At 35.5% G+C, this 13,016-nt stretch overlaps 1 protein-coding gene across 3 annotated transcripts in view; it reads right to left on the bottom strand.

Moving 5' to 3' along the window:
• The window catches only part of Fcho2 (FCH and mu domain containing endocytic adaptor 2), a 105,956-nt gene that overhangs the window by 22,532 nt on the left and 70,408 nt on the right, over positions 1-13,016 (bottom strand). For 2 of the 3 annotated variants that reach the window (XM_052159974.1, XM_052159972.1), the window contains 7 exons: positions 11,438-11,495; positions 10,845-11,020; positions 7,807-7,818; positions 7,405-7,429; positions 5,946-5,988; positions 4,289-4,383; positions 1,900-2,003 (listed from right to left, as the gene is read on the bottom strand). In XM_052159974.1, the coding sequence (XP_052015934.1) occupies positions 1,900-2,003; positions 4,289-4,383; positions 5,946-5,988; positions 7,405-7,429; positions 7,807-7,818; positions 10,845-11,020; positions 11,438-11,495 (513 nt within the window). The remainder of the gene's footprint in view (positions 1-1,899; positions 2,004-4,288; positions 4,384-5,945; positions 5,989-7,404; positions 7,430-7,806; positions 7,819-10,844; positions 11,021-11,437; positions 11,496-13,016) is intronic. The other variant, XM_052159973.1, reaches the window with a different exon arrangement.

Here is a 13,016-nt window from a genome sequence, read left to right as displayed (position 1 = left end):
AAAAAAAAAAAAAGACATGTTACAAATTAGTGATTTGAGCTGGAAAGAGGGCTTAGTGGTTAAGAGCACTGGCTGCTCCTCCAGAGGTCCTAAGTTCAATTCCCAGCAACCACATGGTGGCTCACAACCATCTGTCATGGGATCTGATGCCCTCTTCTGGTGTATAGGCAGACAGAGGATTCATGCATAAAATGCATAAATAAACACATTTTTAAAACTATTACTTAAATTAACCATGTCCTTGGCAGCTTGCACCTTGTCTTTATCTCACTTCCAGTAAGTCAGTTCACTGGAATAAGACACTAATTACAGATCACATTTGATCTTCCATATAAAGTACATTTCCTATCTATGTACCATTTACAGGCTCTATGCAAACTACCGTGAACATGAAGCTGGCTATCACATCATGCACTAAAAGGTACAGCAATGTAAAAAGGCACTCTAACAAAAATACAAGTATAAGGAAGTAAGCAAAGAAGTATATAATTTGCTGGAGGTGTGATCAAAGGCAGGTGATGGTTAATAGCTGGGTCTTAAAGAAAAAGGCCATTTTCACCTTAGTGAAAACTATCACTTCAAATGGAGGAGTACAATAAGAAAAGGTAAGTGTGGAAAATAATAAGAACCAACTCAACAGGGGTGTGAGTGTGTGCTTATCATGCACAAGGCCCAAAGTTCACTCCTATCGCCTTACAGTGCCCCATCTGTATAAGAAAACAAAAGAAAGGATAAAGAGTAATTGTGCTTGGAGAACACCAGAGAGTTTGGAGTGGCTGGACAAACACAAAGGGGCGGCTGGTATGGTGGCTCAGGCTGAGATACTTCAAAGTATCTTTTACAGTCAACTAAAAGACTCAACTGCAATGGTTTCATTGCTGGAAATAGATAAGAAGGGAAAAACTAACCTTGGGTTTCAGAAACGTAATTGTAATTAAACAGCAGTCAGTGTGAACGATGAAAGAAACAGAGCACACAGGAGGCACAGAGGCTGGCTTGGGAACTCACAGATGTTCCTGCCATTATTGATGACTTTAGAAAACCAGTGCTCACCAGGCAGTGGTGGCGCACGCCTTTAATCCCAGCACTTGGGAGGCAGAAGCAGGCGGATTTCTGAGTTCGAGGCCAGCCTGGTCTACAGAGTGAGTTCCAGGACAGCTAGGGCTACATAGAGAAACCCTGTCTCCTTCGAAAGGAAGGAAGGAAGGAAGGAAAGAAGGAAGGGAGGGAGGGAGGGAGGGAGGGAGGGAGGGAGGGAGAGGGAGAGGGAAAGGGAGAGGGAGAGGGAGAGAGAGAGAGAGAGAGAGAGAGAGAACTAGTGCTCATTATTTTGTACTTTTATATCAGCTAAATACAGTGGACTCCAGTCATACACCTATGTATAAAATAAAGCTACAATAGACAGATGCCCCTAGGACTCTCCTAACAGTAAAGCCTAAAATGTAACACATTTTTTCCTTAAATATCACACTTAGGCAAGAATCATATGAATGAGCTTATTTTGAGTCAATGGACACTGGCTTCAACTTTTTAAAAGGAAACCTCTGTCGTCTTAGGCAGTTTGTTGCTTTGCTAGTATGATTTTTGAGATTATATGAGAGAGAGAAGGATGACTGGAAAAAGTTCCTATTCTTTAAGGAGTTTAGAAAAAAGCACTTAACTATGCAGGGGCATACAGAAAAGTAACTATATCCTAGGTCAAAATAATTGTATCAGTTTTAGAACAGTTTAATCTTTTCGATCACAGTGCTTGGAAGGCAGAGGCAAATGAGAGCATGAGGTAACCTGGTCTACATGATGAATTCTAAGACAGCCAGGGCCACAGGGTGAGACTCTGTCCCCAAAACAAACAAAAATCTGAAAACAGTTATATAATTTTAAAAACTCTGGAGTACATACTATTTCGTTAATCCCACTCAGTTTGCCTGCCGTAGGCTTTGGTCTGGAAGCAGGCCTTGGGGGGGGAACAATGGTGCCTAAAGAAAGCGGAGTCGTGGGTCTGGCTGACGGGAGAGAAGAGAGAATGTGAAGAAAATCATCAGTATGCTGCAAGTCTTAGATAAAGACGGAAGAAGATTCAAAGATCATTTCTAATAGTGTTAATATAACCAATGATATATGTTGAAACACTGAGAATCTAACCATCAAATATTCTTTTATCAAAACTACTGCTGATATTCATAATAATCATCAGAACAATTATTAAATCTTTCAACAAAACTGACACAGAAATTTTATTACTGTTTCAACTTTTTATACATATATAAAAATTAAATCTGATAGATCAGTTGATAAAAATAAATTCAAATTCAAATGTCTTTGGTTTACTATCAACATATCTAATTCACAGAGCATAATGTAAGATCAAGGCTTTGCAGCCGGCCTGCAAAATAATATGAATGGCAATTAATACATTTAACCTTAATTAAACTTTGTGATCTGACTTAAGTAGAACCACATTGTAATAGTCTTCATAATAATTAAACTATTAAATACTTTATTAATTTGCTAAAATTATTATCCCAAATTAGTAAAATTCATTTTTTTAATTTCCTAATACTTTCATTCTTTTTAAATTCTGTATTAATTTAGTGTTGTTTGTCAATGCCATTTGTAACATTTTATAATTTTGAAAAGCAGTATTCCTAACTTAAATACCTTTATCATAATATTAAATAAATTTCAAATGTATATCGGCAAAAGTCAAATATATATATAAAATCAAAGCAGGAATGAAACACAGAGGCAAATATGTAAACTATCTTTATAAAATTATTAATTTAGTTTTGAGTGTGTGAGTATGGAGGGTTAAATAAATAGGAATGGCCCCTGTAGACTCATGTGTTTGAATGCTTGACTCATAGGATGTAGCACTATTAGGAGGTGTAACCTTGTTAGAGTACGCGTGGCTCTGTTGGAGGAAGTGTGTCACTGTGGGGGCGAGCTTTGAGGTCGCCTATGATAAAGTTATGCCCAGTGTGGTATAGGTCTCCTTCTGCTGCCTGTGGATTAGGATGTAATCTAATCCTCTTGACTCCTCCACCACGCCTATCTGGATGCTACCATGCTTCTTGCCATAATGATAATGGACTAAAGCTCTGAACCTATAAGCCAGCACCAATTAAATGCTTTTCTTTATAAGAGCCTCATTAGTCTTGGTGACTTTCACAGCAATGAAACCCTAACTAAGACTTCATGGAGGTTAGAGGACAAGCTGTGGGAATCAGCTCTCTTTAACTCAGCTTGACCACAGTACCACCATCTCACTGGCTCTTAAATTATTTCCAAATAGAATGATTTTCAAAACCTGTGATCCACTAAAAAATATGTACTATAATTCAAATAATAAAAAATACAGTGAGTAGAAAAATTATATTTGTCAAATTCTCTATATTTACAAATGTATAAAATTCAAAACATTTAAGTACCAGCCTAAGTAAATACATAAGAAAATAAAACACAAAGCTAAAGATCCCTGGTAATAACTGAAGGAGAGTATGAAGAAAGCAAAAGAAAAGGCACTCACAGGATGGAAAATAAATTCACAGTAAGAATTATCATTAGAAGGCAAATCACATAAAGTATGTATTCACATTTAAGGAAGGCAGGCAAAAGCTGGTAAAATGTCAAATCTGGATTCAGAGGCTGTAGCCTTCTTCCAAATAATACCAGTCTTTTCATGATGTCCCTGTCCCTGCATTTGAAAGTATATTCTGAAGAAATGTATACTAACCTGAATGACTACCACACTTGCCTGTGCTATTACATAGCTATTTTAAAGCTATGATCATATCTGTGGAACTAGCACTGAAACAGACTCAGTACTTAAAGCGTGATAATGAGCTTACCACAGCAGAGGCATTTATACATGACTTACTTATCAGGAGGCCTATCCAAGTGGCATTTCAAATGGACTTAAGCCAAACCATGTAAAAGTATGAAATTCAATTCTTTCAAATAATCAGAATTACTTTATAAAAACCTAGTAACAATTATTAGCACTAGTGTTTATAGATGAATATTGTTATCTGCACATATCTCCATAGACAGTGCTTTTAGAAGCCACTGGAAGAAAAGAGATGATTCTGATTATTTCCATTCTTAAGTGTTCTGGGGTGTTCCATTTTTTACAGTGGTAGTAGTGACGGAACTCACTATTATTGGGTGACAAACTTAAGAAGAAAAGCTGTAGATGATTAAACATAATAAATAGAATCAATCAGGGGGGAAATGCTGCTACTAGACAGCACTTATATACATATATTTTATCAGGGTTTTTTTTTCCTACCCGATGATGATGACAAAGTTAGTGGAGCTGAAGAAGACGACTCAAGAGATGATCCGAACAGGGGGTCCCAAGCAAGTAAATCATTGGTCCCTTTCCTAGAACATTTTAAGAACAATGATTAGAAAGATTATTATTAGCATAAAACCATTTATTTTTGTTCTACAAAATTCTAACAGTTCAATAACTATGATTAAATAGTTAGACACATTGAGAAATCTAGTCAATAGACTTAGCAAACAGCATTAATCAGAATTTACAATATAACATCTTGTTGGCAGGGAAAGTGATAAGGATTAATCTTCTTTGATCAAACCTTGCTAAACTCAAACTGAGTGTGAAGAACAGTAATTTTAGGTTTACAATTGAAAAGCAGCAATGTGAATGAGCTACCTGATAGACATAGCTAATAGATTCTAAACAGTAGGGGTTCTAGTACAATATAAAATATAAAATTCAAAAGAAGTGAAATCTGTAAGAAATTATGTATAGAATGTAGGCCTATTCTGTCAAAATTATTTCAATGACCTAAAATCACCTAATATTTCAGAATACATCAATGTAATTAAGTCCTACCTTGTACAATAAAGCCTACTATTGTAGCTATCTAAGTGAAATCTAAAGATTAAGCTTTAGATGCTAAACAACTTATCTTTAAAAATTATACACACAACAAAAAGCACCACTGTCCTCATTTAGTACTCACAGGCACCCAGTCTGAGACTACCGCTTCACTAAGCTGAATGTTCACGCATGTAAAACATCAGCTCAAACAAAGTACTTCTGCTGGGACAGAAGTGAGAAGGGACTCACAGAACACTGGCTAACATTTCTTTCCTTTCTCCTGTTTTTGTTTTAAGAGCTAGCGAGATGGCTATCTGGCTTCTTGCCTTTTCATCTTGAGATACTCCACCTTGAAGCTCATGACATACGGTCCATTTTATAAAGTCACAACCAAAAGTGAAGGGGAACATGAGAAAGAAATGAGAAAAATCCCATAAAAAGCTGAAAACACTTATGCATGAACTGAAGACACCAACATTTGTTAGGTGTCTTCACCTTGTACAGCTACCAAGGCCAAATGCAGGGTTTTGGTTTTTTGGGATTTTTGTTTTGTTTTGTTTTGTTGGGGTTTTTTGCTTAGGTTAAAAAAAAAAAAAAACCTTTCATGTGAAAAGAAATTAAAATATCTAAAAGCTCCAACATAAATTTTACAGTTCAGAAAACAACATGACTAACATATAACTACAAAATTCTAGAAAAAAAAAAAAAGACACAAGACAATACTTAAAAGGACTAACTAGGCAGAGCTTGAGATTTCTACACAGTAAGAATGCTGGTCATGACATTACAATGCCAGTCCTTTAAGAGCTGCGCAGAGGGACTGGGTGGGACGTCAGAGGAAACAAGAGGAAGTACAAGGCTGACACTGACCCTCTGCTAGTCTTCGGATGACCCTTATCAGGGTGTAAGCTTGGGAACGGCAGCAGACGTATGAACCTGCTAAGGGGTTTTGACCAGGAAGCTTGGCATATCAAGGGTAGGGAATATAGAAGGGCAGTCTCTGAACTTTTCACCCAGTTTTGATCTTGACATAAAATTGCTTGATATAATACAGTCTATTATAAAGTTTATTAAAAGAAAGAAACAGCAAACTTACTCAGTGGGTAGAGAAGACGGCTTTGATTTTGTTAACTCTTCATCTAATTAAAAAATTAAAGTATTATGAAAAGCCAATAATCTGAGACAAAAAATATTTTAATTAAAGTTTCTCTATATACTTACATATTCCAACGCTAAAAACAATTTAGAAATTTTGGAATACAAAAAATAAATATAAACAATTGTGAAAAAAACAAAGGTGAATTTATGCTGATTTTTGATTCTTTTTATTAGCTTTACAAAAGAAAATATGGACTGTAACTTTAAAACTTCTAAGAGCTGGGCATGGTGGTTGATGCCTTTAATTCCAGTACTGCAGAGAGTGGGGCCAGGTGAAATCTCTGTGACTTCAAAGCCGGTCTGGTCTACATAGTGAGTTCTAGGACTATACAGAGAAACCTTAGCTCAAAAATAAATAAGTAATAAGAAGAATTAGAAGAGATGTGTAAATACTTGTGTGTATTCTACGTTAAGAATTTTAATTGGTAAGTCTTACAGTCAGTTTCATGTTCTCAGAATCCTACTACTGACTACTATACAATCATTACTAGTGCTGAGCTACTGAAGGAGGACCTAATCTCTTGTGCTGCATTCTGCATCTGTGATGAAGCATCTGACCAGTGAGAACAGCAGGGAGTGCTGCTATAGAACCTTAAACCTTCTATATCCCCAAGTAACCACTGATGACCACAGTGATTCACAATGGGCACCGCAGCTCCTCAGGCACACCACACTGTATGCTATACCTGCTTGCACTGGTTTCCCCTTGGTTCTGTCTTGAAGTGCTTACTGCACTATCTTCCATCTTACAGCAACTCCACTTAACTCCACATTTTCTCTACAGTCCCTGTCATCAGACATTTCTTTTTAATGGTAAATCTTTATTTTCATTTTGTTATTTATTATTAATTCAATGGGGGGCTTTTCAATTGTGCTAAAATATTAATGAAGACTAATTCTTAATAATCACTCTATTTACAAAATTACAAAAAAAAGTTTCCTATTGATTTTTAGTGTATAATTCTGGAAGAAACAGAAGATGTTACTTCCTAAAATTTTTGGAATTATACAGTTGTTATCTTGAAATTATAAAGTAGAAACTACAACATTCTTATACCCTCCTTTAAAATGCTGAGGTTTGACACCAAGGGGTATATATATATGCTAGGATCACATTAACAACAATTAACAGTCTATTTTAACATTTTTAATCAGAAGTTATTTCTCTAGCTTTGTTGATTTCTGAAAGATTCTGTAAGCTATATGAAAACTAAGGAATGCTTCTTAGGGTAACAAGAAACACTATGGGTTGTTTGTTTTCTGCATAAAGCATCCTCTAGTCAAGCAGTAAGATTGGCAATATGAAAAGAGCATTAATTCCTTAACTACACAAGGCTAAGACTAGTAATGTGCCTGATAGTCTTACATAAAATAACCAATTCCTATATCACACTTACTAGATGAATTCCGATTCATCTGCACCTAAAACAGAAATGCAAAATTTAAGTATTATTAAATAATTTAACTTGGTAACAAACTATTTGATAAAATGTTACTAATACCAACCTAGTTTATGTGGCCTTTATCATATATACTTAATTGAAAATTGCATTTACAAAAGATATTTTAAAAAGTCAGCACTTATAAATGTACCTCTAAATGTAAGCATAATTTCTAGTGTAGTTATTGAATTCAAAAAGTAAATACATGAACCTAATAAAATGTTCTTAAATATTATTAATATCTAAAGCAAAATATTACAATAATAATATAAAATGTAACAAAATTTTGAAAATCAAATGTTTTATTACACTAAGTTTTTAAAAGTCAATAGGTAAAATATAAAATCTGGCACTTACTGGACTGTGTCTCTAGCAGTGCATGCAAAGAAAGAGAAAGACAATGTTCAGTAAAGAATTTAATTCTCTTTTCATGCTTAATAATTTGTCTCTTCCCTTCTAAATCCTACTTAAAACATATTCACCTTAAAGCACATGGACAGGGAGTAAATTATACAAGTTAACCAAATGGGCAACAAAACACATGCAAAGGTATCTTCTTTCCAAAACCAATAGTCACTATTAAATTTTTCCTTTGACTATTTTCTGGGCATGAAATTAATATTTATTTAAAGACAAACCGAAAAAAAACAGATGGCACATGAAAGCTTTAAAAAATACCTACGACCTCAACTATTCGTAAAATTTTAAAATATAGCCATCCCTTTAAGATTTTGCTTATGGGCTGCAGAGATAGCTCATCTGTTAAGAGCACTGACTGCTCTTCTGAAGGTCCTGAGTTCAAATCCCAGCACCCACATGGTGGCTCACAACCATCTGTAATGAGAGCCGACGCCCTCTTCTGGAGTGTCTGAAGACGGCTACAGAGTATTTAGGCCGAAGCAAGCAGGGCAGTCCAGAAAGAGAGTGCAGACCAGAGCGAGCAGAGATCTGAATTCAAATTCCCAGTACAGCTACAGTGTACTCATATACATTAAATAAATAAATAAATCTTTATGCTTTTGCTTATGTGTATCTTTAATTAGTTATGCTATTACACAATAAAAATTTTCAATGGTTCATAAATCTCTACTTCGCATATATAAGTCTCTTTATAACTACACACTCATCAATGTTAAAATAGTAATGATGTAATAAATGCTCACTTCAGAAATCTTTGAGGCATGGCCTTGAGAATTTAATTCCCCCCCCCCCATCAAAAAATATCTCCTCCTCCCTTCCCCTTCCTCAGTGCTGAGTATCAGATAAGGGCATAGTGCTTGCTTGGCAGATGTTCTGCCCATGGACTGACACTTGGGAATGAGTGCTATGAAAAAAATACTTTCACTTGTATGTATGTATGTATGTATGTGTATGTATGTACACACACACAACTTTGAATGTATAATTAGGGCCAGGTGTGGTAGTACATGCCTTTAATCCTAGCAGGAGGCAGAGACAAGCAACTCTCTGTGAGTTCAAGGCCAACCTGGTCTACAGAGCATATATTAGTCAGCTCATCTCAAAAATAATATATTAAAATTAAAAAAATTAAAACCTACATACACATAAAATAGTGTTATAACAAAAATTATTATGGAAAAGAGCTTTTAAGTAATGATAACATGCATATTTCCACAGAAACTCCTCTGTAATACTTCTGAATTCATATTATATCAGTGGCTTTATTACTATAGTATTAATTTTTATCATTACTGTGTATGATATATGTGTGTATGAATGTAGGCACACATGTGGGTGGAAACCAGAAGAAAACTTTTAAAAGTCAGTTTACTCCTCCAAAGTGGTATCTGAGAATAGAACTTGGCACAGAGCTAACAGCTGAGGCATCTCCTAGCTACATTAGTATTTTATTTCTTCCTCAAATTCAAATATGACAGCGAGAGAGAAAAATATATAAATTCAAAAAGGAGCCAGGAGAATTGGCACAGCATAAGCAAACGCCTAGAACCAAGTTCTAGCACTTCAGGGAAAAGGGGAAAGACAGAAATCAACCTTTAAGTTGATTTTCATGACATCTTTTTGCATTAGATTTGAAAACTGAGGAAACCCTTGAAAATTAGATGAGGAAAATATTAACTCTGTCAATTCACAATCTTTTGCCAGAGACACACAGCACTGTTTATACAATATAACAATCAACAAATGTTCGCCAGGTGGTAGTGGTACATGCCTGTAATCCCAGCACTTGGGAGGCAGACGCAGGTGGGTTTCTGAGTTTGAGGCCAGCCTGGTCTACAGAGTGAGTTCCAGGACAGCCAGGGCTATACAGAGAAACCCTGTCTCAAAAAAAATACAAATCCAAAAATCAAAAAAACAAAAAAACAAAACAAAAAACCCCCAAATGTTCAATATTTTCACTCTCCTAAAAATATTTTCACCAGGTAGTGGTGGTCCACACCTTTAGTCCCAGCACTAGGAAGGAGGCAGCCTAGAGTTCAAGGCCAACCTGGTCTAAACAGTGAGTTCCACCACAGCCAGAGCTACACAATTAAACCTTATCTTGGAGAGAAGAGGGGAGGGGAGGGGAGGGGAGGGGAGGAGAGTGAAGGAGAGGAGGGGAGGGAAGGAAAGGGGAAGAAATTTTTTCAAGAGCATAATTAAGCCAAATCAATAGCCTTATTTGTCTTTATAGAGATGGCTCAGCAGTTGTGAACACTGGGTGTCCTCAGGCCCCACATGACATGTCACAATTACCTGTTCACTTTATATAAGTCCTGTTCCCAATATCTAACTCCCCCTTCTGCCTTCCTTGGGTACTTCATAGACATGATCCACAGACATACATGCAAGCAAACAGTCACAACCTAAAAGCTCTGGGGGCTGGCAGGGAAGGCCAGATAACAAAAGGGGGAAAGAGGCATCGGGATTCAGCTCAAGGGTCTGAATTCAGTCTCATTTTGTAAAAAAAAGAAAAAAAATACACTATACAAAATTCACACAAATAAAACAAAACAAACAAACAAATTTTTAAGAATGACAAGATAGTATTTTCCCAACCTGTGTACTTGTACTTAACTACTGCTTAATGTTTTAGTTTTATTTATTGATTTACTATTCTCAAAATTACCCATAGGTGGTATGATATCTCAGCAGGTAAAAAAAAATTACCTGCTACACAAACAAGCATCACAACTTAAGTCTAATCTTCAAAACCCACGCAACAGTGAAGTGAGAGACCTGATGAACAGAGCTGTCCAGACCACCACCACACACCCTGTGTCACATGCACACATTCCCTCTACATCCATCATGCACAACACCAGTGGACATTAATAAAATAAATATTGTTTAAAAAATGAACCAGTTGTAAGAAGATGAGGTAAAATGAAAAGGTTCTATGTACAGTACAAATTGGCTGATGTTCAGATACTTACAGATACTGCTGGGGACAATGTTATGTTCCCTATGGATACTTTTAATTCATCCAAAGAAGCCATTGTGTGATGCAAATTATTTGGATGTACAGGCTTGATCTCTATCCGGTACCTCTTTGGTTCTTCATCTTCAGAGTCAGAATCACTGGATGAGTAGAAATGGTTCTCTTTGGTATGTGAGTATGAGTTAAAGAATTTAGTTTCTACCTTATCTTTAACTGATTTTCCAAATAAATACAAAAATAAATACAAAAATAAATACAAAAATAAAAGAGCCTTATAAGAGTAATGAATATATATATATATATACTTGCATATATATAATATATATAAAAGTATATATTTATATATAATATATATAAAAGCATATATATTATATATATAAAAGTATATATACTTGCATATACATGCACATATGGATATGAATATATACTGATAGGAATAAAACTACTCACTTAAATTAACAAAGTATGTAAATAAAGAATAGCCATATTTTAGCTAAAAACAGAAGAGGCTTTAAGTAGAACATTATTTTTATAGCTATGTATATGCCAACACAACCCACTAAGAATACCCAGATCACAAAAGGATATCATTCTGATTTGCTTCTGGTTTAATACTAAAACCTTCTTCATCTACATCAGGAATATTCTAGGGAACAAGAGTAAAGAATTACTATAATGACAGTGCCAGTATTTAAGACAATAAAGATTAACACACTCTTATAGTCTAAAATATTACTGAGAGCCACAGGTAGAGGTGCACACCTTTAACCCTAGCACTTCAAAGATAGAGGTAGGCAGATCTCTGTGAGTTTGAGGCCAGCCTGGTCTACATACTGAGTTCCAAGATAGCCAAAGCTGCACAGTGAGACCCTTTCTTGAAAAATACCAAAAGTTTAAAAAAAAAAAAAAAAAAGATACACTACCGAGGAACTAAGCTACTGTATCAAATACCAATAAATTAACAAAACTATCAGCACAGTGGAAATTCCATCTCTTTAGTTGATTAGTTTTAAATCATATTCTATATTCCCAAAACCTGAAGAGAATTCTGTGACATGCAATAGGAAATCATAATTTCAGGGCAAGACACTGCCAGGGTGGGGTATGACAGGGTTTGGTAGCTAAGAACACAGGTCATTCGGCTACAGGACATCTGAGGGGACTTGCATATACATGCATATCTGTATTCCCCCTATAGATAGATACATACACATACAATCAATTTTTTAAAAATCCTTAAAAATAAAGAAAAAAAGCCAAGGTGAAAATCAATTCAGAATGCTAAAGATCCACATTTCTGTTAAAATCAGGGACAAAGGATGTACCTCATCGTAGAAGGGGGCTAAAGGGGTCGGGTGGGAAGCACTCTCAGAGGCAAAGGGGGAGATGGGGTAAAGAACTCTTGGAGAGGATATTGGGAAGGTGGGCAACATTTGGAATGTAAATAAATAAAACAATTTTAAAAAACAGAAATAAATGAATAAAAAAAAAGCCATGGCCAATTTTATTCTAAATATTCTCTCAATATCACAAGAAGCTGCAAGGAGATATTAAGACACAGTGCCTCTTTAAAGGAGATTAAAGTTTCAGCTAGCAAATGATCATTTAAGAGTATATCAGTATTTTTTAAAAAGATAAAAAGGAAAATAACATGTGCATTCAGAGAAAATAAAACAAATCCCCTTTAATTTAAATCTGATCAAGCTTACAGATCTAAGTACCAACTTAAATAACACAGAGAAGTGAAATAATTCACTATAGGAATACATACAGTGAGCAAAATCCAGGTTATAAGAAGTTACAAATAAGCCACAGAGTCTCCAGCAAACAACTAGAAAGTTAAATAGCAATAGGGGGAAGAAGAGATGGGACTGCTTATCAGGACAGACTAGACAGTCCAACAAATCTAAACAAACTGTGATAAAGCATTAGAAGATAGGGATAAAACTATACAAAGGCTGAAAAACTGTTTTCTTTTTTTTTTTTTTTTTTAAGATTTATTTATGTATTATATGTAAGTACACTGTAGCTGTCTTCAGACACCAGAAGAGGGCATCAGATCTCTTTACGGATGGTTGTGAGCCACCATGTGGGTGCTGGGATTTGAACTCATGACCTTTGGAAGAGCAGTCAGTGCTCTTAGCCTCTAAGCCATCTCTCCAGCCCC

This window comes from Apodemus sylvaticus, chromosome 16 (genome assembly GCF_947179515.1).
Source record: "Apodemus sylvaticus chromosome 16, mApoSyl1.1, whole genome shotgun sequence".
Taxonomy (NCBI): Eukaryota; Metazoa; Chordata; class Mammalia; order Rodentia; family Muridae; genus Apodemus; species Apodemus sylvaticus.
This window is presented reverse-complemented; position numbering and strand designations above follow the sequence as displayed.